The following is a 27,065-nucleotide window of genomic DNA, read 5'->3' as shown; positions in this document are numbered from 1 at the left end:
TTAATTTAGATCAATTAATTGTTTACAAATTATTAAAAAAAAAAAAAAAAAACGATTTCAAATAAAGGAATGTTTAATTAAACTTTGGTAATGCAAATAAATCTTTTTCTATTTGAATTTAAATAGACTCTGCTTTAAACTCGAAAACTTAAACTTCTAATTACGACATTTAATTAAAATACTGCGAAAACAATCTGCGGCTGTGAATTAACGGAAATAGCATTGTGTTAATTAGCGACGACTCTTCAAAATAATTTCGCTTAATACACGAAGTAGATGAGTCGCATGATTACGCGGTTGAAGCGAATTCTCATCCTGATTAATTGAGTAAACATGGCGTGGGCGTTTTAAAGTGTTCGCAGACTTCGACGGAAACACGCTTATATTAAGACAAGAGAATAATATGATAAGAAATAGGAAGAAAACCAAAGAGTCATAGTTCACACTTTAAAATATAAGCGAATAAAAAAGCGAATTCTTTTTTTTCTCACATGTTTGCGTAAAAAAAAAACGAACAAACGTGGAAACGTTTTTGATTTGTAATTCAAAAAAATCTTTTCTCTATCTATCTATTTATTTTAATTTTGATCAGAGGAGTAATTGAAACAAGATGAATGCGCTTAATTCGAACTTAAGTTATAAAATAAAACTTATGTTATAAAATAAATAATTTTTTATTTCACATATTTGACATTTGCCAAATTTGTTCAATGCGATATATCTTTAAAAAATTTCTCCCTGCTTTTGAAATATTATTAAATATATTTTATATATTTTATAAGATGTTTTGATATATATTTTAATAAATTTTTGCAACTAACATTTTAATAAATGTTTTAATAAATATGTTTTTTTTATATCATAAAAAAAATATAAATATTCGATGTATATTTTTTATAAAGCCTCGTGAAAATGTGACACAATTGAGTGACACGCTGTTCTTTTAGAGAACGAAATTTTTTATTTGACAAAATCATTCTTACATGCGTAACGCTAACGTTGCCGTAGCGGGTTATCGCTAATTAGGGTCGAGTTCCAAGCCGCGACTGCAGCAGTCTTTGACAGATTGCGACACGTAGCGTAGGAAGGAATTACACACGTCAAAATCACTTTCGCACCGTTCAACTTTGAAACGACATGCGTGCAAAACGGCAATCTATGTAGTAGTAGTAGTAGTAGAAGAATTCTGCAAACAAAAAGATACACATACACACATATATAGGTGAGAGATCTCGCGTAAGCATACTCCCATGTGCTGTCAGATCGATCACTCTTCCACTTCTTCCGTATATCGTTTTGCCATTATTAATGAAAGATTCCTCCTCATTTCTTCGTAATGAATGCACGTATGTAATTAATAATACTTATTTTATCGTATTATAATGCCCTAAGCTCAGTCATGGTCATCATTTTTGTACAAGAGCGAACAAAATCCTTAACAAATAATTATTGATCTTCTCGCCTACATAATCCAGATAGGCTAAAGAAATATCTAATTGTAATTATCCCTAATTTCACACGTTAAATAATAATAATAAAATATTTCGGTCTCTCTCACTATCAACAATATACATATATATGTTAATATAGTTAATATAGCGTTAAAATAGCGTGTCAATTAATAAATACTAACTATCGAAGCATAAGTTAGAGAGCGCTGTGCGATAATATTATCGTAATTGAAAGCGGTGTAAAGTCTTCTTCGACGTGTGCAATTATATATCAGCGGATGTCGGCCCAATATGGCTCTTGGGCGGGCATGATCGCCAACAATCGAAGGGAGAGGAGAAGGAGAGAAGATCTTACCCAAGTCGCCGACGCGATTTTTTTTTCGCACTAACTTGAAGAAGAAGAATACCCCGTCGTGGAGGAAATCGGTTCAACAAGTGTGTTAACAAGATCCGAGTTGCTACCTATGGCTGTGGTGGCAACTTGGATGCAATGTGTGTATAAAAAATATATATATATATATAGTGTGTATATGTATATACTATATACACTATATATATATATATTTTTTTTACATGTGCGTTTATATATAGATACATATACGTTTCTCTTTGTATCTAAACAACGATCACTATAAACTATATCGCGCACGCGACTGCGCGGAGGGCGAGGAGGGAGAGGAGGGAAAGGGAGAAAGAGACGATGTGCGGTCGCGTGCAAGATTCTAACGATTCACTCTCTATCACGACGATTTTTCGAAATGCTTATTCCTATTTCCGATCGCCTTTCACCAGTCAGTACGACGGTAGTGTATACCTTATCTGTATTCAAGTATCGCAGCCCAGCTTCCGATCTCTTCGATCTTTTGGCGCGAATTCGCGATGATGTAGGACGCGATATATATATTTTTAGATATATTCATCGGATGAAAATATCCCACAATATCTGAATTTTTATCATTATCCGATATCTGTGACTTGTAAAGTTATTCATAAAATAATTAAATTTTCGTAAAATAAATAAATTTTACATCAAAGAATAATGTACGATGTTATGATTGACTTAAAAAGTCGGAAAAAGTAAGTTTTTAAAAAAAGGAAAATATGAAAAGATATTATCAGTACATGTTGATGAAGAAAATAGCAACTATTATGCATATCTTCTTTAACTCTTAAACAATTTGCCAGATTCTTTTTAAATAAAATTAGGCAGCCGCTCAATCAGACATGTAGAAACATTCGTATCGGGGGATATTTACATATCTCACAATATGCATCGAATATCTACTCTATATATCAATTAATGTGTATCGGTTAATGCTGAATAATGATGAACGGTTCTGTCGTAATCATAGCAGAATTCGTATCGTGAACGAAGGGGAGATTACGCGCTATGTGACATTATGTGTGAGAATTAGGAAACGATTTGTCGTCCTAGTTACCCAGCACGATAACACATATACGTATGGAAGAAGATAGACAAGTAGAGCATACGTTAAGGTTTGAATACTCGTTAACTACTACAGCCTGTCAAACTACTAGAAATTACTACTGATTCTCCGGTCGCCAACATTCCTTTACGAAACACGCACGATGCGTTTATCCGCACGAATCGACCTGTATTCGCAGCGTACATCTCATCTTTCGCAGCCTCATATCAAAAAGATCATTCGATGTGATTTCTCATATATCGTTGTAATAAAAATTGTAATTAATAGCTGTAGTCAGTATACAATCCTAGAATTTGAAATTTTAAATGTTCTACTTGTACGTGTTATTGTTTTTCGTTGGCAAAAATATTAATAATTCTATTAAGGATAAAAAAATATCTGAAATATACAATATATATATATATATATGATTGTTGACAATCGGAAGTTCGGTTTGATGTTAAAATAGGATGTATAATACAGATTCATCCATGTAAATTAATTTGGATTGCAGAGATTTAAGCGCACATAAAATAACCGTAAATGTAGCTGTTCGACTCTAGTTACGCACTGAATGCTGTTTCTGGGATCAACGTCTAAAATTGAGAGAATCAGGCCGCATTCAATTTCAAGTGTGCGTAAAATACGAATGTTATGATGGATTACGTAACTATATATTACACATCGATGTCACGATGCAATAAAAATTCGACATGTATTAGATTCGACGAATAGACGCGTCATATGGAGGCAATTATTTAATCGAACAATTCAACGTAAAATGCTGAATGATTAATATAGATAAATTCGTGGTAATATTAAAATGTTTAGTTCAATTTTTTAGTCATTAGAGAAAGTGTCATTATATATTCTCGAATTTTTAATGAATGTATATAATAATCAGATAGTATACATATGTATGATGACTAGAAAAATGCAATCAATGTAAGCATGATGGAAAATAGTAGTATTATATAAAAAAAATGGATCGTTCTACCGTGTTATTTGATATAGGGCTGAGCGGAATATCGATGAAGCATATTTACACCGGCAATAAGATTTAATAAATTGATCAACATCTTACCGGTGGTATAATGTATAATAATTTTGCGTATAGTCCACACAGCATTTACCGCCCAGGCTTACGAAGCCTGAATGACGAGCGTTTGATTGGTCAAACGGAAATGTAATTCTTCTAACTCGCTAAAGCACCGACGATAACGATTAACGTTAATCACGTGATTAACTCGATTCCATTCCCTTTACATTTTATAGACAGCGACACGATCCAGAAAGGGAATCGTTAATCACGTTCGATTAATCAAGATCGTGTAATCTCTTTCTTTCTCTTAAAATATCTTAGCATTATAATCTCTTCTCTATGTAACATTTTTATATATGAAGTGAATATTTAATGCGATTACATAATTTGCATCGGTCCGAGAAATAAACGGTTTTATTAAACAACAAAATTCATTTCTCAAATCGCGATACCGCGAAACGACTAGGAACCCTTTAGATGGGAAAGGGAGCTTGTGCTAAAGATAGTAGTTTTCGTTAATTGCCTCAAAGCTAATACATCGCCAGCAATCAGCTCGATGCGTGGATGTTTGAGATTATGCTAAACTAGATAAATAGCGTAAACAGTTCTCCTAAATTTAAAGCTGTCGTCCAAGGTATTATAGGTAAGATGGGCAGGTAGTGCAATTCCCGCTTAATAATAGCTTGACAAACACCATTCGTTAGAAGAAGTGCATACATCAATTGCTTGTTTGCTACACATTTCACCTCCAATCTCATACGTTTCATCGTATTGTGATTATATTTACAAGGGATGGGAGGGAGGGAGGAGGGATTATCGCCAGGGGACCCCATCCGAGGGAAATGAGGCTGACGATTACGTATATTGCGTTGCGATTCGTTCTCTCTCTTCTCTACAGATCTTTTCGATTTATACATTCTATATCTACGATTTGCATCACAATAAAATACGCGAAATAGGGTTCTGCTCTGCTCTCATTCACGGAAGGAATAAAGCGGAATCCGAAACGCGCAAACATTCCAATTGCGGTAACTCAAAGAGAATATTTTATCGTCAAGATCAAACCGGTATTCTAAAATTTAAGTGAGACGCGTCATGTTTGATCCGTGTAAAAGATTGATCCTTGTCTTTATTTGAATTGTTATTATCATCATCGTAGGATCTTGCTCGGCGATCGTCCTCTAGCAGAGGTATACTTGGAACCGGGCACCGTGCAAAATCACAACCGCACTGTCCTAGACTGGCTCGGGGGGCGGATCATTCCCCTTGACACCCTCTCGAGATTGAATCATTACCTCCGTCTGTTCCTTGGTTAATCCGTGGTCCTTGGTAATTTCAAAATCTTGCTCAGCCAAGAAACTTCGACGAATAGCGCCATTCGCCACCGAGGACAAATCATTCCTCTGATGCTGCGTGTCCCGCCACGGTGTCGTCAGGATCTTTAACCTCTGATAAATTTACCGTTTAATGCATTTTCATATTACGTCATGTTTATCAAATATATAATCTAGACAACTCGATAAGATGAATTATTAACTATTTCATGATTATATATTCTTGATAAATTATTTTTTATTATAATTTACAGTAAATTAATTAATTAATTAATAATAATAAAGTATAACCCGATATATATATTTATAAATATAAATATCTCGATAGATATAAAGAAATCAGATAAGGTATAATATCTTAATTATGTTTTTAATATAATATATGAAATTAATTTTACATACGTTTTATCACAATTTTTAAATTGATTTTGTATAAATTATCATATTCACAAGAAAAGAGTTATAAGTAAAATACTTACTTGAACAAAGGATCCGGGTGTGGTGCTGATTTTGTAGATTGCCATACCTGGGATCATGATAATAGAAGAGCATGCGATCAGCCAGCCAAGTACATTTGCCCAAACCGGATAAACGTAATCTTCGTACGATAATGGTTCGTAGCCCATTAGACCGTAGACGATAATAAACTGTAATGTAGAAAGAAAAACAAACATTATATATATTTAATATTAAATAATAATAAGCACATCTTTCGATATAAATACATTCCACACTGTGACATACCATCAGAAAGAGTGGTGCTACGAATTTCCAGCATACGCGCCAGTAGACGCCGGGCCTGAATCCAATCATGTCTTTAATGTCGGCGCAAAATCGATCTGTTCCGTAGATCCAACTAACCGCGATGGTTTCTGCCAGAACGGCAAACAGCATCGAGTATCCGGCCGCGTATCGATCCAACAAGTGGAAAAAGTAAAATCCGCCCTATATATTAAAAAACAATAATCTTTTTTTTATAATGCGAATACACGTACACATCACAGATATTGTTTCGCACAAATTTAACATAGTAAGCATATTATATAACGCTCTCTAATGCAATTTTTTTTTTTAATATCAAAAAAGAATCTTTTAAAAATCTTGCAAACTTTTTTAAACGATTTATTACACGCTTCTTATATTCATGTCTAAAAGATTTTACAAAAACTAAACCAGAAATAATCAATATTAATTACATTAAAAATTTGTATAATTTAGTGTATCTACCTGCGAACAAGAGGCAAGTCCAACCAGAAAGTATAGAGTGAATAAACATGCTACGAAAATCTCACGATTGTTGCCGATTATTGGAAACTCGTCGCTGAGTGCCGTTATAATCGCCTCCGAACCGCCGAACTATAAGATCACATTAATTCTTATCTTAATTTGTTCGTTACGCTTAAACAAGGTATTTAATAATACTTCCATAAAGAAAAGATTTATTACATATATATCGATTAATATAAAAGTTGATAATATTATTTAAAAAAATAGTTTCATGATTCGTGACGCAATAACAACAATACATCGGAAGTCGTTATCGATTACAGGCAATTAAACAAATCAGACTGATTTTTGAAGTGACGTAGAAGAATCATACCGAGCTGTCCAAACCGAGTGTGAGTAACATCATGAAAAAGATGAGCGCCCAAAACATCGAACCGGGCATAGTGGCGATGGCTGCCGGATAGACGATGAAGACCAAACCTGGTCCTTCCGTAGCGACATCCTGGATGGATTTTCCGCTGGCGTGGGCCATGTAACCGAGCACCGAAAATATAACGAATCCGGCGACGAAGGACGTCGCGCTGTTGATCAGGCTTGTCAATAGGGCGTCTCTGCGAAAGATATTCATGTAAGGGACGCACGGACGACATGTTTTATTATACGCGCGCGTGCGTAAAAAGAAATACAGTCTTACTTGTAAACATTGTTGTGATACTTGTTGTAACTCGCATAAGCCAGCAACACTCCGAATCCTGGTCCTAGAGAAAAAAATACTTGCGTCGCGGCGTCCACCCACACCTAGAAGGAAACGAAAGAGCATACTCACATAAATGATGAAATATATTTCAATACTTTTCACGAAAAATATAATAAAGTATATTTGTGTCAACTTTATTGTAATATAGGAATTTAAATTTTAATGAAAGGAAACTCTTTCCGTTCAGTTTCAAATTTATTTATTTAAAGTTCTATATAAAAGGCAGTAATATATAGCGATATTTAATTTACTTGTTTCTTTCATATTTTTTAATCAATTTAATCAATATTAAATATTTTGTTTTTATTTTGAGATTATTAATAACAATCAATTTTCGCAAGATATAACTGCAGTGTTCTAAAAATTCAAAGATATATTGTTAACACTTTTTTATCAAATATTTCGTGAAATGTTCACAGAATTCTCGCAAGTTGATGTATCAAATAAATTAATTATAACGCGTATTTATTATAATAAATAGAATAGAATGTATATTTTTATAAAAAAGAAATAAATAAAAATTATAGATACACACTATATTCGCGAGAAATCTGACGCTAGAGATGAGAGACGTAAAAGTATTTGAAGCGCGGAAAAAGAGAAGAGCGTCAAGCCTATACATTAGACCGGCTTCTCGTATATCCACGGATTAACAGCGATCAACAAATCCACTTTCTCACCGATATAAAACCCACTTTAGCGAGGACGGTAAGCGGCTAAGTCGTCGTACGGCGAAATGCATTCCGCGCGCGAAGCACGAGGGTCGGCCGCGCGTTCTAACGTTCTGGCGCGTGCTCGACCAAACTCTAATGTTCGTTATGACAGCTACACAGGGTTTCCATTTTCACCGTCGTCAGTTAACCCTGCACGTTTCTCCTTCCCCCTCATTTTTTCCATACTACGCCGTATCCAGCCCCTAGCTCGTCCAACCCGCTCGCCATTCTATATAAACGCATTAACTCCCGAAGTTTTCTCCTTTTGTCACTGTCACGGATACGTCGTAGCTCATAGTAATCCAGGTCAAATAACGATAACAAAACAATCGCCGCTGATGCCGATACTTCCCTCTCGTACGATTTTATTTAAAAATTCGTGCCCGCCTATTGTGAAGGAACTATTTTTCAACGTCTCGTTATGGAAGAATAATATAATTCATTATAATTCACAGCTAAATATAGCCTCAATATATTACATAGTTTTTAAAATTGTGTTATTTATCGTAAGATTTAATTATATAATTAAATAGAATTGTTTATAAATTATTTAAATTCTATTAATTATTGTACTAATCTTTTATTCATCAATTACGATATTCCGTGCATATTATTTTTATTAAAGTTTATTTAAAAAGTGCATTATTTTATTCTTAATAAAATATATTTATTTCAAGGAGAAAAAAATACATGACGAATGGGCTAAATTTCTTTTTGAAAATTCTGAATATCCTATTTGCATAAGTATACAATAAAAAATGCTACACGTACCTCTGCTTTCGTGATAGCGGTGAAATTTGGACTAAGATAATAACGGATTCCTTCGGTACTACCCGGCAGAGTGACACCCCTTATTAGCAAAATCAGCAAGACTGCGTAAGGGAAGAGAGCGGTAAACCAGACCACCTGCAACAAAAGAATTACTCGTCCTCGACTAGAATACTATATACATGTAAAATAGATAGCACTTGATGAAAGTAGCTCTGCTTGATACATAGAATGCAGTGCTTCATTGTATCTTTTAAACCTTCGCGAAAAATCAAAGGTACTTTGCAGAAATTGCTCGTCCGTCCTTAGAGTCTCGAATCTCTGACGAGGCATTCAGCTTACCTTGCCGGAAGTCGAGATGCCTTTCCACAGAGAAAAATAGCAGACCAGATAGACTACGAGCAAGCATAGCGTGATGTCCCACTTAATGGCTCCGAGATCATGTAAGCCCTCGCTTTCGTGCAGCTCCAAGATAGCGCGGCTTAAGGGAAAAAGTTTTGTAATTCATAAAGCTATTGTGCGTACAATTTATATAAAAAGAGATTTATATTCCATATATTTAACAAGATCGCCTGCGCATTAACATTGCCGATCGATATTTAATAATCCTTATTTATTTATTTAAGATAGTATTAAATTTTTTTCAAAACTTCTTTTCGTATCTTAATTATTTTTACATTATATATTTTATATCTTTGGCCATTTTATCATAGTATATTTTAAATTATATATCACGATCTAGACAAACTAATAATATAATAAATAATATAAAATATATAATAATAAAAATATAAAATATAAATATTTCATTAACGACTCTAAAATTTTCGACAAATGTTAACCGCGTTTGTCAACGCATTTTTATAAATGAAAACTGAGACAGAGTATCAAAAGTCTACTCACTTGAAGTATTCATGCGCAGCGCTCGTATGGTTATCCTTTGGAGCAGCGTCCGATCTTTGATCGACCAAGAATCGGGTGACATTTTCAATATTCTCGTTTACCTCGTCGCTGGTCATTACATCCTCGAAAGTATACGAGATGTTTGCGTCGAATTCGCGACACAACGGCGTATTCCAAGGATTGTCGCACGTGGTCCACGGTAACATCGTGGAGAACGAGGCGAAGAAATATCGGAGCGACCAGGCGATGATAACGTTGTAGTAAAAGTCAACGTAGAATGCGATCAGGACGACTGCATATCCGATACCTGATTAAGGACAATTCATGTTCTCATGTACACGACGACAAAGTTATTGAAAAGTTTGTGGAAAAGCATTCAGTTTCTGTACTCTGTTGTTTCTCAAGATACATGTATTGTATAAATAAAAATTGCCAATTACTAAAGAAACGATTCGATTAATAGATTTGTTATTATATAAAATTATTTTATTCTCCCCTTTCCTTAAAATTTAAACATCTATGAACTGCCAGAAAAATTAATTTTTAATTCTATTTCAATGGAAAATTTAAGGGGGCATACCCGTTTGAACCTTCGAAAAATTAATACATTCTCTAGATTTTTTTGCGGTACAACAATTTAATAAAAATTTCTTTTTTTTACAATATTAATATAATATTATTAACTATTTAAACAAATAAAAAAAAATAACGGTACCCCTTAAGTAAACTCACGATATAAAATAAGAGACAATTTTATCGAAAAAATTTCCCAATGTTATTTCGAATCGTAATTTGTTGCAACTTTCTAATTGCCCGCGGTAACTCGATTTTAAAAGGTGCCACAAGAACCTAAGAGATTGTGTTAAATAGATTAGCGTATGGTAATCGCGAAGAGGTAGGCGCGAAAAAAAATTAGAACCGCATACAGGAAACACGTTAGAAACGTGCCGTTTTTGTCTCGCGACGAGAGATATCGTATCTCGCTCGCGAACGTGCATATCTTAAGTCCGCGCATCTTTATGCAAATGACAACGTGACCTTCCTTCATGCATACGGCGACACACGATACGTGCGTAGATAGCCATCTGCCGCGGAGAATCGCGGTGGATCTCGATCGATCGTACGGCGATCGGCGAAGAACAGAGGGGATAAGCGGGATGAAATTGTAGCCCCGTGGAAATGAAGTTGGAAATCGGCGGAAATGGAGACTCTTTACGTGGAGAGCATCGTCGGGGGGCCGTCTCTCGCATCCCACTGTGCGCGCAATCTCCTCGGATTTACACGCGTTACGTAAAGCAACCGCGGTTACATATTACGAGAGAGCGAAAGAGAGATCTGCGAGGTCGCGTCTTGTATATATATGTGCGATCGTATATATATATTATATGTATATGTACACGTGCACACATATTCTACTCCATATATACTCCGTTCCGCTCTATTAGAGCGCTAAGAGTGGTGACGACGAACAACGGCCGGATTCCGTTTCGCCTAGATCGGGGGCCGCAAGATCGGGCGATTGCCCCCCTCGACTGGGAAAAGAGAAAAGGAGACCGAAAGAGACCGAGAAGTCAGAGAAGCCAACTTCTAACTCGGAATACCAATATCCCTCGAGAGAATGACGAGACCTGGGGAGCGACGCGGGAGAATATAATGAGAGTAAAGAGGGTCGTTCCGGCTCTTAAGTTCTCGAGGCTTTTCCGGACTGTATTCGCGGGTTTCTTCCTTCACCCCATCGTAGTATATTTTCACCTGTTGTATAGTCGCCGTGAGTACGTTCTATGGACAGCGATGGTCGTTACTTACCGCGAGAAGCTATAAACTTTAAATGTACCCTAATGTGATACAGAATGATATAAAGTATGAAATAAACGGTGAGTTTCATCGATAATCGTTAATTGCGTAAATTGTGTAAATGTAATTCTTTTATTTATATTCTAAACAATTAGAATTAAGAAGAAAAAAAATGAGGACTCTGGCTATTGATAAATTGATATCAGCTCATACTTATGTCATTGTGTCGTCGGATGCTATTACTGTCATAAGGTTCAATTTTCGCGCTTTCGAGATTGCCCGAATGATGATTAGAGCGATGATATAAGGGTTGTAACGTGATTTTGTAACTTATCGAATAATTTCGTTCAATTTGTAAATGCATCATTATTCGAATATGCAGTATAAGTTCTATTGGACCATCTATCTCCGTTGTTACGTCGAGAGACGGTCCAATTAAGACAGATACGACCTCAGTTTCTCGCGTTAAAACATAAAATAGACGATTAGATAATTGAAGATGAATCATCGGATAAGGATACTTGAAATATTTTTAAATCTATCTATGCTATTTGTGCATCTTTTTGTCTTTACTTAGCTTCAGCTAAATAATTTCAGAAATTTGTGAAGAATTAGATTGAAGAAAATACGTCGCATGAGTAACAACTTGACTTTACTTACCTTTCAGAAGCGGCACAAGTCGACCCCAGCACGTGATAGCACCCTTTCTGTTGAACTGACCAAGTGCAAGCTCCATGTAAAACAGAGGAATACCGCCGACCACCAACATCACACAATAGGGGACCAAAAATGCGCCTGTAAACAGAGAAATATGTGCGTGAACAGATATCCATTTAAAATAGATACACACTAATGATTTTTCGCATTAAAATACAGAAATAGTCTATTCGAAAATTGAATAAATGATTAAGGATAAGCACATTTGACGTACTCTAATTTGAAAACAATACAATGTAATAAATTTTCCATACTTGGCTTACTTTATTAATTTTATATTGTAAATATATATGTACAAATATATATGTGATAACAATGAACTTTTATTAGAAATATAATCGAAATAATTCATCGAATTTTGATCCTCAGCCAACATTAACATCTTCAATTAACATTAAATCGTAATGCGATTCTATCTAATGACTGTATTCCAATTTTTCGACATAAGTCGATCAAATAAAATCCGATTATTCTTCTGTCCATCGGTTTTGTCCATTAAAGAGAATGGGTCTTGCAAAAAATCTTTGAATCTTAAGACAAGAGCCTTTTGTACGACGGGACAGGACGATTATTGTGCGATCTAGAAAGCGGGAGTAAAAGAGAAAGAAAAGGTGTTGATATCCGGGAAAAAGGCGTTCGTACGAGAAGAAAAAAAAGTTACGAGACGAACAAATTAGAGAATAGAGATTTTTAAGTATGTAGCCACAAAACTCCTAAAGAGTTATTAGCGCATATTGCAGCACATTTTTAGACGTCAAAATAATTTAGATTACAAATTTTACGTCAAAAAATTATGATACGAAACTTGGAGATCTTTTTGACATAATCAAAGGTGCGGAGTAAAAACTGAAAATTATTTTGCTATCAACAATGTCATAATAATAATAATGTAACATATTTCTTAATTAAACAGCGCTAAAATTAATAATTATATATATATATATATATATATATATATATATATATATATATTTGTATAATAATAATAATATATTATTATACAAGAATATACATATATTACAAAAATAAAAATTAGATTTTATTTATGTTCTCCCTCTTTCTCTGGAAGTCTTATTATTCTCTAAGCGATTAAATCGTTCTAATTTTAAGCTACAAAATGAGGGAAAAAATCGTAATTACAAATATTTTTAAAAAATTATCACATATTTTTGGAAAAGAGCTGGCACAGTTCCTGTAGGCTCGATGATCGACTCAGTCGTGTCACCGTGTTAATGTCACCTTGCCGCATTTTCCGAAAGTTGACTATCGAATTACGTGCCTAAAAGCACCTCGCTACCGGTGCTCTAAATAACGCACAATGCAGTTACGGAACTAACCCGCTGGTATGAGTGCGTCACATATCGCATTTTTTCACCGGTTTCTCTCTGAACGGCATGTGTTATCTTTCTGCCTATACACTAGCTTCTTTATATAATATGGATCGCGTAAATTTGCAGAATCCCAACGGCTTTCCAAAAGGGCGGATTGATTTTATTACGCGGCACTCGCGAATCAATATATCATATAAAAGAATAATAATTAAATTATATATTCATGCGTGTGTGCGTTATTTAAAGTATTGCAGTAAGGATATTTAAGGAAACAATTTTTTTTTTTTTTTTTTTTTTTTTTATTAGCATATGATTATATTTTTTTATGGACTACGAGAAATTTTTAAAATATAATTCATTGTGAGATCTGTGTGTAAAGATAAAAAAATTACTAAAATACTCAGAAATATACTTAAATACTAAAAAATTATCAAGCAACTATAGCATTTGTCATATAAAATATCTAAATATATATTTATGTTAATTTTGCGCGTCGAATTGTCAATTAATGATCACAACTTTTTTATAAAAGTTGGTAATAATTTCTCTTATAATCATGATTTAATTTTTTAATATGAGGCATTTTGTTAAATGATGTCGTTATATTGTTCACATATTGCATAAATAAGAGAGTGTAACAGTATAAATGCAATCCTAAAGAGAAGAATAAGACTATCATGCTTATTTCCTTGATCTCCCTTCTTAGCTTCGACGGAACTTTCGTTCCGTACCTATGGAGATGTAATCGCATTAAGAAGGATATTGTCGTTGAGTAACCTTGATTAATTTCCTCTTGTTCCTGCCTTGACAGAAATCGACGAATCGATCGTATTAAAAATCGTATTCTTTTAAATAGACCGCACGGATGGTTCCATTATAAAATATATTGCAATAAATTCTATACAAAATATTATATAACATTAATTTTGTCCCTAATACAAAATTAACATATAATTACATAAATTTACATATAGCATCCATATTATGTTCAAATAATTTACGCATTATTTAAAAATAAAACATACTCTTATTTTATGCAGCTTCAACTTTTATATGCGCTCTCGATATGTTTGATACAATATCGAAATCAATTTATCAAAAATTTGTCATTTATAAGATTTATATTAAAGTTAAAAGATTAAATTTTAAAAGATTCTTTTAAAATGATTTGAAGCGTTTGCGCACATGTATTAAGTATGATAATTTTTTATCTTACACAGAAATTTGAATTCGCCAAAAATCAAAGAATTGACAAAAATTATCTCAGATCTAGAATATATATCCCTTTCTCTCTATTATCTATTTCTCTTTTGTCTTGACATGTCGCTAACGTCGAGAACAAACGTCCGGCTTCGGACAACAGTTCCGCTCAATTTTCTTTCTTTGAACGCGACCGTGCACTCGCTCAAAGGCTTAGTGCTTAAAGCTGCATTTTACGCCCGAATAAAGGTGAAAAGCTCGTTCAAATGAAACGTAATGCATTCTCGCGATAATCGCACCAATTGTAGAATTGTCGATCGAAATACACTTTTATCAAAAGGTATACGAGGGTCTAGGTCGAGTTGCTGATGTTGTCTGCTGACGAAAGAAAACATGCATTATTTTGAATAAACGAGCATCTTTTAAAAATATAAGTATTTGAAATATCGCATCCACGCATAATGTTTTCACACGCATATTGTGAGACATCTAAAATTTATGTAAAAATCGATTAACTTGAAAAATTCTCGAATAATAAATCTATACGGAATTTTTATACGAAATTATGAAATTTCTGCGAAAAATATTGTGTAAATTAAAACACTGACATAATATGTAAGTAAAAATTTTTTATGCTAACACATTAATGTTAGTCTACCTCTTCGAACACATGCCAGCATCTATTATTTTTCTGCTTTACGATAAATTATATTCCATCGTTGTAACAGTTACGTGTCTACGCTACGTTAGAAAAAAATTGCACTTTGTACAAATTGTATAAAAAGCTACAATGTCAATCTCTCTCACTCCTGTTGACAATCGATTTTTTCATAGGTAACATTATATCAGGCTATTAGATACTCGTCGATTGAATAATCTGTATTGATATATTAAACCGGTTTAGAATTTCAATTAGCATTTATAACGTTTACATTATTCAAATACGAAGGTTTTTTCGATAATCAGAAATCGTATATTCGATTCAACAGGAAAACCGGATAATTCCGCCGGATAATTTAGAATTTTACAAATGAGAGTTTCCATGAAGAGACCGTCCTCATATGACGAAATAACCGAGCAATTCGATCAATCCTAAACGAAGAGCATCTGGCGCAACAGGCGTCGTGCAATAATTAAGCAACCACGTTATAGAACTGGTTTCGTGATTGTGGCATTCGATGATAAACATTCTGTGTTTCGTTTTATTTTCAATTTTGTTTTCTCAATGAAAATACGTAGACGATAATGTCGCATTTTCGCTCTTTATATTTTTCTCTAAAAAATAAATAAACATATCTAATCTACTAAAATATAAACAGGCAAAGATTTAAAAACATAAATATCATCAAATATATATTATAAATATTTTATATTAATAATTTTCTTCTACAATGACAAACATCAACTTATTTTATAATATATTAAAAATCGGTGGAAAAACTTATCAGCTCTATAATTTTCTCTCAAACAGTTTATACAGGTTTCAATCTTACGAACATCATTTTAGAGCAATTGCTCACATTATCCGATGCATTTCTAATTATGCAGATTTATTTCAGTTTATTTCAGCAGAGTTATTTCAGAATCGCGCGAGGGAAGGTGTAAAGGGACATTACGCGCACGTCGTCCTACAAGACAATCATTGTCGAAGTATCGTGACAGACAGAATGGTACGTCACAGGATGACACGTATCGATACGTACGCTCTTCGCTCTGAATTATAATCACGAAACAACATGTTAATAACGCTTCCCGTAGGGTGATAACGACGCAGCCGCCGTCCGGCGGGGTGGAGAGCGGCGTCGCGCACGTCCATGATCAAAGGCCCGTTCCGAATGGGAAATTATAATTAATTAAGGTAATTGGAAATTAGCGACCGATCTTGCCCATCCTAATGGCGCGGAGCCGCGCGCTCTACTCCGCTCTTAATTGAGTTAGCAGCCGCTTTTGAGGAGCCTCTGTATCACTGACAGCGGCCCTAATCGCATTCCTACCGGGGACTCGATAGAGCCCCCCGGTACTAATAGCGCCGTCGTTGCAGATTGCCGCAGCGAGCTTAACAAAAGTCAATAAGATTGCTCGATTTTCCAAGATCGAGCCCTAGATTGAGCCGGGCACAGATTGATCTTCAAGAGCAAAGAGCAAGTGGTTCGCGAAGGAAGTCGCGGAGAACGAGACAATATGATAATCGAGTAGCTTACGTCAATTCTAAACGAGGATAAACGCAGGTGTATTTTAATTGTGTACAGTGTCATCATCATGTGATTTGTATATTTTATATGCAGAGTGCATTTGAAAAGGATATATAAACTAGTCGTTTTTTTTTTCCTCTCTTTTGTTGCGTGTGAGATGCGCTCTTCTCTTTTCTTAAAATTCAAACCGGGAAAGGAATTATTCAACGTTAAAAAATTAAGGGATTTTGTTGGATAAAAACTTTACAAATTAAATTAACATTATTTTTCATATAATTTTGAAAAGTGATTTAAATTTCAGATTTTTGGTTGCGAAAATAATTGATGAAGTGTCTCGGGGTGCATGTATTTAATTAAGTATTTGCCAAGAAAAATTTTTATCTCCGATTTTAACAAAACGGATACCGAATTATCGATTTGAGAAAATCTTTCGACGACTTTCGCGAACTATTTTATGATATACCCCGTTTATTCCTTGCATTTTATTTTTCACTGTCCTTGGCTCGTATTGCAATTATTATTATTTGATCAATATTATCTTAACATTATAGATATGCATTATTTCGAAACTTGTTATGTAAATTCATAATATTAGTGTTCAAAGTACGATAAGAAAGAGTGCATAAATACTTACGGCGTATGAATTAAAATTTGCATATGCAAGCAACATGATTGGCATGCAGTATCGATGAGATATCGTCATATTTTGGTGCATGACATGCATATAATGAGATCATTAACTAATTCGAAAATAAATCTCATGAAAATACTCTGAAAATAAATGTCACAGTAAGCTACAAGATTACGCGTAAACGAAGTTTACGCGTGTGACGTAATTGAACGTAACTGTTTTTTGTTTTTCTCTCGGAATTATTTTTAATCAGAATCCTCGTTAAAGGAGCTAGGTCACTTGAAGCAGAAGCGGCAGTTCTAACACGACTACCGCATAATTTTAATCGCTCTCGCACTTGCCCTGTGAGAAAGGGATTAATATTATTGTTGCGCGCTGCGATTTACGCCGCGTCCTGTAAATTACACATCTTCCCTTAATTATAACCAATTTGGACACCTACAGGTATGGCGCTCTCGCCTGTCGAGGATCCTTGTCGAGCGGGGTCTAAATCCCGAGGTCATTTTCCGCGAGGTAAATGCCAATTAGTCAACCGGTTAGCCCGGTATTGCTCGTCTGCCGGAGTACATTACTCGACGACGCGACGCGCGTAACACTCAACCTTCCCAAGTTAACTGCGAAATAACGTCCGACGACGATGACGTTACGAAGCAGTTGACGAAGTTTGTCCCGCGCGACAAGGATATCGAAGGGGAGCGAGATGAATTCGTTCGTCCGCGAATGAGAAAGATCTCTGCTATACGAAACTTGAAAAAAAAAAGGAAAAAACCCAGAAAATGTCAAAAGTGGAAGTGAAGAAGAGAGAGATATGAACTTTATAATTATTCAATTTTTATTATATATCTCCCTCGTGGAATTAATTTTAAATTTAAGCTCATCCGGAGAGAACGATAAGCGACGTCAATGACACGAATGTCAAACAAGTAATTCCTAATATGCTGTAAATAAGAAATTTGTAATTGTACGGTCTGAGAGAATTAATTAATCAATAAATTAATCGATTCTCTTCGTCTCATCTTTAGAAGGATAAAAAATTAGAATCAAAATGAGACAAAATTGACGTAGTAAAACCGATTGTATAATTCCGACGAATCTGGCTCTTAATTCTTTTTTTCTCCGACGAACAGAAAAACAAAGCGGAAATAAGTAATAATGCGAAGAAATTACGATGTTCGAGAAACGAGCGGGTAACGTCTAATTAGGCATGCACGACGAAACTGTAGCTTGTAACAGACGTAGATGGAGGGAAGGAGGGGATGGGGTGTGAAAGGGCGGGATTATTGAAATCGTATTGCTGCCGCCGCGCGTTCCGTCAATGACAGAGAGAAGCACACTCGACACACTCGCGGGATAATCGAAAATAAATCGCGCGAAAATCGTTGCGGCCGTGGCGCGTCGATGCGACATGCACTTACCACCACCGTTCTTGTAGCAAAGATACGGGAATCGCCATACATTGGCGAGATCGACGGCGAAACCGATAACCGAGAGCAAGAAATCCAGCTTTCCCGACCAAGTTTCCCTGCCGTCGCCGCCGTCGCCGCCGTCGCCGTCGCCGTTGCCGTTGCCGCCGCCGCCCCCCTTCACGACATTCTTCATCACCGTCAATGACATCCTTCGGGTATCTAAAACGACACAGCGTGTATTAGTTTTGCGATAAAAATATGTAGAATCTCTATATTTATGGAACGTGTATTTCTTTTGCAAAAGATACATTTGTATTAGCATTACGTTTGTAGCTTTGTATTCAAGTGAAGGTTCAGATTTAGATATGAAGACTTATGCAACGTATATAAGCATGGTGAGAGCCGCTAATAATTTACTATTTAAAATTATAACGAAAATTATAATATTGTTAGTACATTGTATTCGGCAACATAGATTGTGTCCTACATCATCATCATCTTCTCGTCCGCATTTTTTAAAATATAAAGAAATACCATCTAATCGACTTTTTTACCGAATACTCCTAATTCCTTACTATTAAATTACGACATTAAAAACAAAAGATTGGGAACGTTCTCTTGCACTAACATACGAAACAAATTAATTTTTTGCGCGTGCCATTATTTGTATAAGATAAACTAGAAGAAGATAATTTTTCATAATATTGCAATCTTCAGCCTACAATCAAAAAACGCAAAGAAATAATCGAATAACAAGTTTAAAAAAAAAAAAAATATTGCCTTTTACTTTAGTGTAGGATAAAAAAAATGAAAATAAAATACTAACGAATAAATTTTTCCGAAAGAGTTAAAGATGTAAATAAAATTCCCTCTTAAAAGCAGAAGTTTTGAATTATATGCGCATACAACTAAACAACATGAACATAATCTTTAAAGTATGATTCACGAGTGCATGTTTATCATTTGCATAATTAAGCGCAAGGTCGCGAATATGCGAGATGTGAAAGGAGTTGAGCGAAAGGAAGGCATAGCAGGTAGAAGGGAAGATTGTCAAGTGGGAGAAGAACACGTGACGTTAACGCAACAGGAAGGAAATTCTTCCCGTGCGGTTATTATATTATTATTATTATTCGCGAACAATATATGTATATTGTGTGTTTGTATGTGTGTGTGTGTATGTGTGTGAGAGAGAGAGAACGTGGCGGCGCGGGCGTGTAATTTGGCGACGACAAGTTATCGATAGCCCTTCAGGCGACAACGCTCGACCCCCAACGAGCCTCATTGTGCCCCGTGACGGGTACCGGTCAAACAGCGTATATTTCAAAGGCGATCGCGGGCGATCCGGCCTCGAGGGGCCACTCGACGACGGGTTTTCTGTCACGCGCACTGATCCACGCTTATCCACGCGGACCGACCCGATTAATTGATATTCGGCGGAGACGCCTACAAACGCGCAAGCCGACGCGAAGATATGGACGACGACGAAAAATCGCGCTGCGTGTCGTCAACGCGAACGAGATCGATCGCTCTCGCTTCCGTCGTGACATCGGTGGCTGAACCGATTCGTTAAACGCGACTTGACATGGCATCGATAGAAGAGAGAGACTCGTAAATCGAAAAAAGAAATATTAATAAATTTAAAACAAATAATAAATTGAAATCTGATTTAATGAAGTTTTTGTTCAAATGAATTTAATAAATTGGTATATATATCTAAGGAAAGACATAGTTGGAATGTATAATAAAAAGTTGATTTCTTGATTTGATATATATTTTTACTTGACTTTTAATAAGTTTTTTTTTTTTTCAAAATTTTGAATATTTAAATTTTAATTGATATTTAAGGTCTGTCAAAAAAATCAATATGTGACAGATCAAAAAAAAAAAAAATTATACATTTTCAAAAATAAAATTCAACTATTTAGCAGTATCTTTTAATTGCTCAATCTCATTAATGTATCATATTAAATCTATTTTATTATTTATCTATCTGCTATAATTATATAGTGCTTTTCTCATAAAGAAAGAAAATTCGCATTATCCAAGATTCTTCTCCCTTGAAGCGCCAACGACGATATTTCGGTCGAAATATTACCAATCGCTAACGAGTATTCCGAAACTAGTTTTAGCGGGGATATAATGGCTGAAGAAGAACGAAAAGGATGAGTAGAAAAGGAGCGACAACAATGTCATATTCTCTGGCAATCGAATTCCTGTCGAGGTATTCTTATAGGGAGACCCATCGCGTCGATATTTATCCGGTGACTGGTCTTTCCCCGTCGGCAATGAATCCGAGTTTCCAAGGAAATACGACGAATTAATGATTGTGCAATTACAATTGAATAATAAAGATAACAAACCAATAATGTATGCATACACGTACGAGGATAGATGAGGAAAACCGCAATGACGCGAATTGCCCGTCGCAGAAATTCACACATTTTTCGACACTCGCGTTTATAGATAGATTATCAGACACATTTTAATTCTTGTGTTAACGTAACACGTGATTCTAATTGATATGATGTAATCTCTTGAAAAAACACATTTCTGTTTTGTTAATAATGATGTAAAAAAGTTGCAAAAAAGCGCAAAATAGCGTAGAAAGATTTGCTAAAAGGAGATATCAATTTTTTATTTTGTTTCACTTTTTCCTTCATATTCTGTTTTCTTTTATATAAATATATATAAGATTTCTTACGATAAATTAAAAATATCGATTACTTTCTCTTAAACAGGATTGCATTTCTATATTATTTCATGACGTTATATTTTTGGTAATTTACGCAAATATCTTCCGACTTGATTCATGCTCTTTAGAATTGCTTGCATAGCTATTTATCGTTATAAATATTTTATCGATATACGAGTAAAAACAAACACGTTTCAGTTTTTCCTGGATAGAAACAGTTGCACATGAAGAAATAGATGAATATGAAGAAATACAATTTTTTGATACATTATCTTAAACATTCATGAAACATGATAAGTGTCCATCTAACTTTCTTCAAAAAACTATGTGTAAAATTAATGCAGATGAATGTATTGATAAAAACCAATTTAGTAAAATTATGTGTGTGTGTGCGCGCGCGCGCTTATATTTTTTCAAAAAATATTAAACATAAAACTCTTTACTGGTTTCATTGATGTATCTACTTTTTATGCTTCAAATTTTGACGTACTACAGCATTAGGTTACTTTTGAAATTTCGAATTATTTATACGTCAATTTGTTGTTCAAAAGATAATAGTTCGTTTCGTTGAAGGAAATAAGAATAAACAAAATGAGAAATATAAATCTTACAATTAGTTGTCAATCTGATTTCCGACTAATACCTGCTTAGCTATAACAGTACGTAATTATAAATTTTTACAAAAAAAGATCTTTTTTTCTAAATATATATCTCAACGCTTTGTGCATATGTTTATATTTAACATTTTAAATCAATGAAATATTTTCTCGATAAATATTTATAATCATAAATATTTAATATCAACAATAAAAAATTGCGGCTATTACGCTTCTTAGACTCTTTACGCAATACTTGTCATAACTTTGACGATTGCGACTCTATTTCAATCCTACACAATACACTTAAATAAGAAATATCCCGCACGGCTTAATTATCTTTATCGCGAATATCTACGATGCATTAGATTGTAGACAAAAAAAAAATATGTATTAAAGCCGCAAGAATGTCATGGTTCGTGTATGTTTCACGTCTTAGAATAATGCCGATTATTTAGAAAAATGATGCGCGCGAAATATGAAATTATCTTTTCGCGCAACAAATATGATCCTTATTACATTCTTATTACTCTCTCGCTGCACAATATTTCGTAATCAACCCATATTCTCATGTACATACATATGTATATTAATTACGAGACATCTCATAAAGGATATTTTTCATTCCATTAAAAAAAAAAAAAAATGTAAATGCGTAAGTCTTTTTTTCATGCGTCAATTGTTTACGCGATATTATTCACATCGCATCGAAAATTTCATAATGAGAAAAGAAAATCTTTTTCGTGTTAATCACTAGATTTCTCATATTTAATTTTATGTATCAAAACAACATGATAAATTATTAGAAAAATATTTTATATTAAGAAATAAACGGAAAAAAGAAAAAAAGAGATATATATATATATAATACTATATTATATTATATTATTAAATTTTATCGTCGTTTAAAAATAAAACACTAAATATTTTTGCATAGTAGCAAAAAGATTCGCTATATCTTTGACAAGAAATTGTGTGAAAAAAAGACATACCGCGATAGCCTTTTCCCGTCTTGTGTACGCAAGGGCAATCACCTTCGCTCTCTTTCTCGACGAAGGAATTCGTGGAGAAAAAACCCGCGATCGTACGCGATTCAAGTCGAACGATGATAAACTAACTATACTCAGGATCGCGTGTAACTCCGTTCCGATCGTGTGTTTAAATGATGGTAACATAACGTGATCGGCGAATATATCGATAGTGGGAGAAGAGATCCGTCGGAGGTACACAAAGATTAATTTAGGTGGGAGGGTTTTCTACGAACGTCGAGTTTTCTATGAACTATGCGAATATAATATTATTAAATTTCTTTTAAATAACAATCGGATCGTCGAATTAGCATTCGGCTTAACTAACGTCAACACATCCGAGAAATAATGAACTTACTCAAGAAGCGCTGAGACTTATCTATGACTACGTTTACATGTCACTCTCCTAATCGGGTTTAATGACATCCGTATTTCTAAGGCTGGCCAATCACAGTCATTCCATTCTTCAGAGAGATAGCTGCGATTGGCCAGTTTCACAACTACGGATGTTATACGGATGTTAAGGGTGCCGTGTAACAGAGCTCGATATTTCGACTTTGATTTTATTTGGATAAATATTTAGATTAACGTACCCATCACTAATGACTTTGACCTTGACATATATTGTCAAGGTCACTGTCGTGAGTAATATCCAAAAAGTTTTAGCTGTCGCTCGTTGTTCGTTAAAAAGTTATTAACAAAAAAAGTTTGAGAAATATAGCAGCTATTTTAAGTATTCGAATGTGGCGATAGTATATATGCATAAACAAAGAAAAGTTATTAAAGGATTAATTGATATATCGAGGAGTCTTTTTGTTAAAACGGAAAATAAGTTGCTTCGGTCCAAAACGAAATTTGTAATTGTTCTGTTACACATGGGTTTTCGATTTTCCATACGAAGCAAGGTCTATTCCACACACCCCCTCCCCCCAAGTCCTTTGGGTTTGAAACAAGCCGAAGGTATATGCGCTGTAAGGTATATGCGTGGACGCAGTAGGTTCCGCCTGCCCCCCCCCCTCACCCCCTCTTATGGGGAGGCTCCACTTCCGGAAGATACCATATAACCTAACCCAAATCTATTTCTGATTTAAAAATAAAATTTATGTCATGTAGACGGTATCAGAGAATTACGTTCCATTCGTTAAACTTATTTCGTTAATAAGTTTTTAATAAACAACGAGCGACGTCTAAAATCTCTTGGATGTTACTCGGGACAGTGACCTTGACAACATATGTCAAGGTCAAAATCATTGGATACGTTAATCTAAATATTTACCGATTTTCGATCTCTTTCGATATAGAAATACGTGTCGAAAAAAAGTCGAAAGCATTTCGAGAAATACTAGCATTATGGCGAAATTGTTTATCGCAAAATTCAAATTAAGATAAATATTATTAAGATATATATATAATTTCTTTGGCACATATTTTGATCTCTTTTAACTTTTAAATCTCTCTTTAATTATATTAGAATGACGATCAATCGATATATATAATATTGCTCAATCCTTTGATATATAAAATAATAATATAATAAATTATTGTAATTAAATAAAAAATCTGTAGTAAAAAAAGGCTGCTAAATTATTTATTAATGATATATCATATGTATTTGTTACATGTAAGACATTCTTTTTATTTAACCGCAGAATATTTAACGCCCGAAAAATTCATGGATAAAGGAAAAATTTTTTTAAATAATTATTTTTTGAATTTTTTTAATGAAACAAAAGCACACGAGGAGAAAGCTATAATGCTGATATAATGAACAATCTTAAAAAATTCAACGTTTAATTGTACAATACAATCTATTGGAAATCTGTAGATAGATCTGAAAGTGTTATACAATGGATCTCGAGGAAATCTTAAAATTATTTCAGTGTGATAAATATAAAAGTGACAGAAGACTATAAAAAAAAACAAATAAATAAAATCCGTATATTTTTATATTATACACACACATTATTCGAAGCTCTGCAAATACTAACGATAAAAAAAATCTTTTTCACATACGATTCTACATTTCTGGCTTATTATAATCAGTTACCTGGAGAGAATACGCTTTTAAAGAATAGAAAAAAAAAGCGCAATAAAAATTACTATCATCGTTCGAAGGCTGTGCATTCGTTTCCGGAAACGGCAGACTTCGTCCTTCGATCTTATCCGATAGAATTTAAGATCGGATGACGTACGATAGATACGTAAAAAAAAAAAAAAACCACTTACCTAGTATCACGCCGAGGACGATTAACGAGCGACGGTGTCGCCGTGAATGTTGCAGCTCGGCGAGACACCGCGACACTGACCGCGCGGCTCCTCCGTCCACGGCAGGACTCCCACGACGAAGACTCGCCACAGGGTCAAGAGTAGCTCGAAACTGGTATCCGTCAGACCCATGCCCGTTTCGTCGTCCCTTGTCTTTCCTCTCCTCGAGCCTCTCCCTCCCCCGCGTCGTATTTTACAGGGACTTTCGAAATCTTCCGCGCGGAAGATCTTTCCTCCTAACGTTATCGTATACGCGAACAAGTCGAACGATGATCTCGAAGACGCGCGCGGCCAGATTCCTCTCTCAGGCGGATCGCGCAAGCCACCCGCGTCGTTCCGCTCGCGTGAGCTCGCGCATTTTAAGATGAGGGTACTCTCGCGGGGAAACGATAGCGAAAGGGTGCGATCAGAGACAGACTTCGGTTTTTACGAGACGCTCCAAATCCATTCTCATATCTTGCGCGCGTGAGAAATGTCGCGTTCCTCACCTTCGTTCTCTCTCGATCGCGCGAGATCAATCGAAGGAGCCGCTGACAGGAGGATAATAGGATAATAGGCGAAGAGGAGAGCTCGAGAGAGGGGAGAAGAACCTTGTCGCAAAGGACCGAAAGAGTAAGTGGCGAATTTTAGCGCCTGTCGACGCGTATATACGCGCCGCGGTCACGTGTCGTTCGCGGCCGCGGTCACGTGACGTAACGTCAACCGCTGCGCGCGCGCGCGCGCGCTGTCACTAGATATGAGAAATACTTCGCGACGCGCGATGTTATGTATTAACTTCACGCATATCGTATATGATACACGTTGCATTTTTTACTTTTTTTTTTTTGCACATTTGCAACCAAGTAATTTGCATCTCTAGCGAAATCAGAGTCCGAGTAATTTTCCACTCTGGCAAGAAATCAAGATCGAATAATTTGTCTCTTCAGCAAAATTAAATCAATTTTTTTGTAACATGTTCCCCTATCCGAAATATTATTAGTTTTCATTTCCCGAAAATGTAGATATGTCACTACTTATCAGTGCAGACGCAATTGTCAATTGCGATAGAATCTTAATATAATGATGATTAACTTTATCAATCTATAATAATTGATTTCATCATTAGTTTTCTTCAAGATAGATATCCATTAAACTGTTAATTGCATTTTTATCTGCCAATGCCGACAAATAATTGTTAAATTACCTCTGCATTTAATATCTCGTTAAAAATCAATAAATCACTGACATAATATTTATCGATCATTAAGTGATTGAAGTCAGCTGTTATTTTTATAATATGATATACGAGCTTAAAAAATGTAAGAAAATTATAAGAAAGAAAAACATATTGATTATTTCGTGTTCTCAGATTTTATTAATTTCTTTATTAGCCTCGAAAGAACAATTTTTTTTTTTACTCCACATGAATAATTTCTTTCTTTAAAATAGAACAAAAAACGGACATTTGTGAATGATTATTTGTAACTCATTAACTTATTATAAAACTTTCATTTGATAAAAAAATACCTTGTTTTTATAACATTCTGCTGTAACCATCTACTTCCTTTGGATTTCCGTCCGTTGGGGAAAAAGATACGTATCGCGCAAGAAG

General features: G+C 34.8%; 1 protein-coding gene across 5 annotated transcripts; it reads right to left on the bottom strand.

Moving 5' to 3' along the window:
- Positions 1-867: 867 nt before the first annotated feature.
- On the bottom strand, positions 868-27,065 carry Dat (Sodium-dependent dopamine transporter). Of its 5 annotated transcripts, none has more exons than XM_070300797.1 (13): positions 23,174-23,348; positions 18,903-19,112; positions 12,077-12,211; positions 9,623-9,929; positions 9,062-9,200; positions 8,723-8,857; positions 7,176-7,279; positions 6,855-7,092; positions 6,482-6,610; positions 5,999-6,199; positions 5,734-5,901; positions 5,216-5,368; positions 868-1,186 (listed from the first exon to the last, which is right to left on the bottom strand). In XM_070300797.1, exons 2-13 carry the CDS (start codon positions 19,099-19,101, stop codon positions 1,157-1,159), a joined length of 1,938 nt encoding a protein of 645 aa, XP_070156898.1. In that variant the 5' UTR covers positions 19,102-19,112; positions 23,174-23,348; the 3' UTR covers positions 868-1,156. The 5 variants fall into 5 exon arrangements, with proteins under 5 accessions (XP_070156898.1, XP_070156880.1, XP_070156889.1 ...); XM_070300779.1 differs by lacking the exons at positions 868-1,186; positions 23,174-23,348 and adding exons at positions 25,436-26,064; positions 26,981-27,053 and having other exon boundaries at positions 2,468-5,368; XM_070300788.1 differs by lacking the exons at positions 868-1,186; positions 23,174-23,348 and adding an exon at positions 26,981-27,065 and having other exon boundaries at positions 2,468-5,368.

This window comes from Polyergus mexicanus, unplaced genomic scaffold, assembly GCF_030449975.1.
Source record: "Polyergus mexicanus isolate NDT 795.1 unplaced genomic scaffold, iyPolMexi1.0 SCAF_1, whole genome shotgun sequence".
Lineage (NCBI taxonomy): Eukaryota > Metazoa > Arthropoda > Insecta > Hymenoptera > Formicidae > Polyergus > Polyergus mexicanus.
The sequence above is the reverse complement of the archived record's forward strand: the minus strand, read 5'-3'. Positions and strand labels throughout refer to the sequence as shown.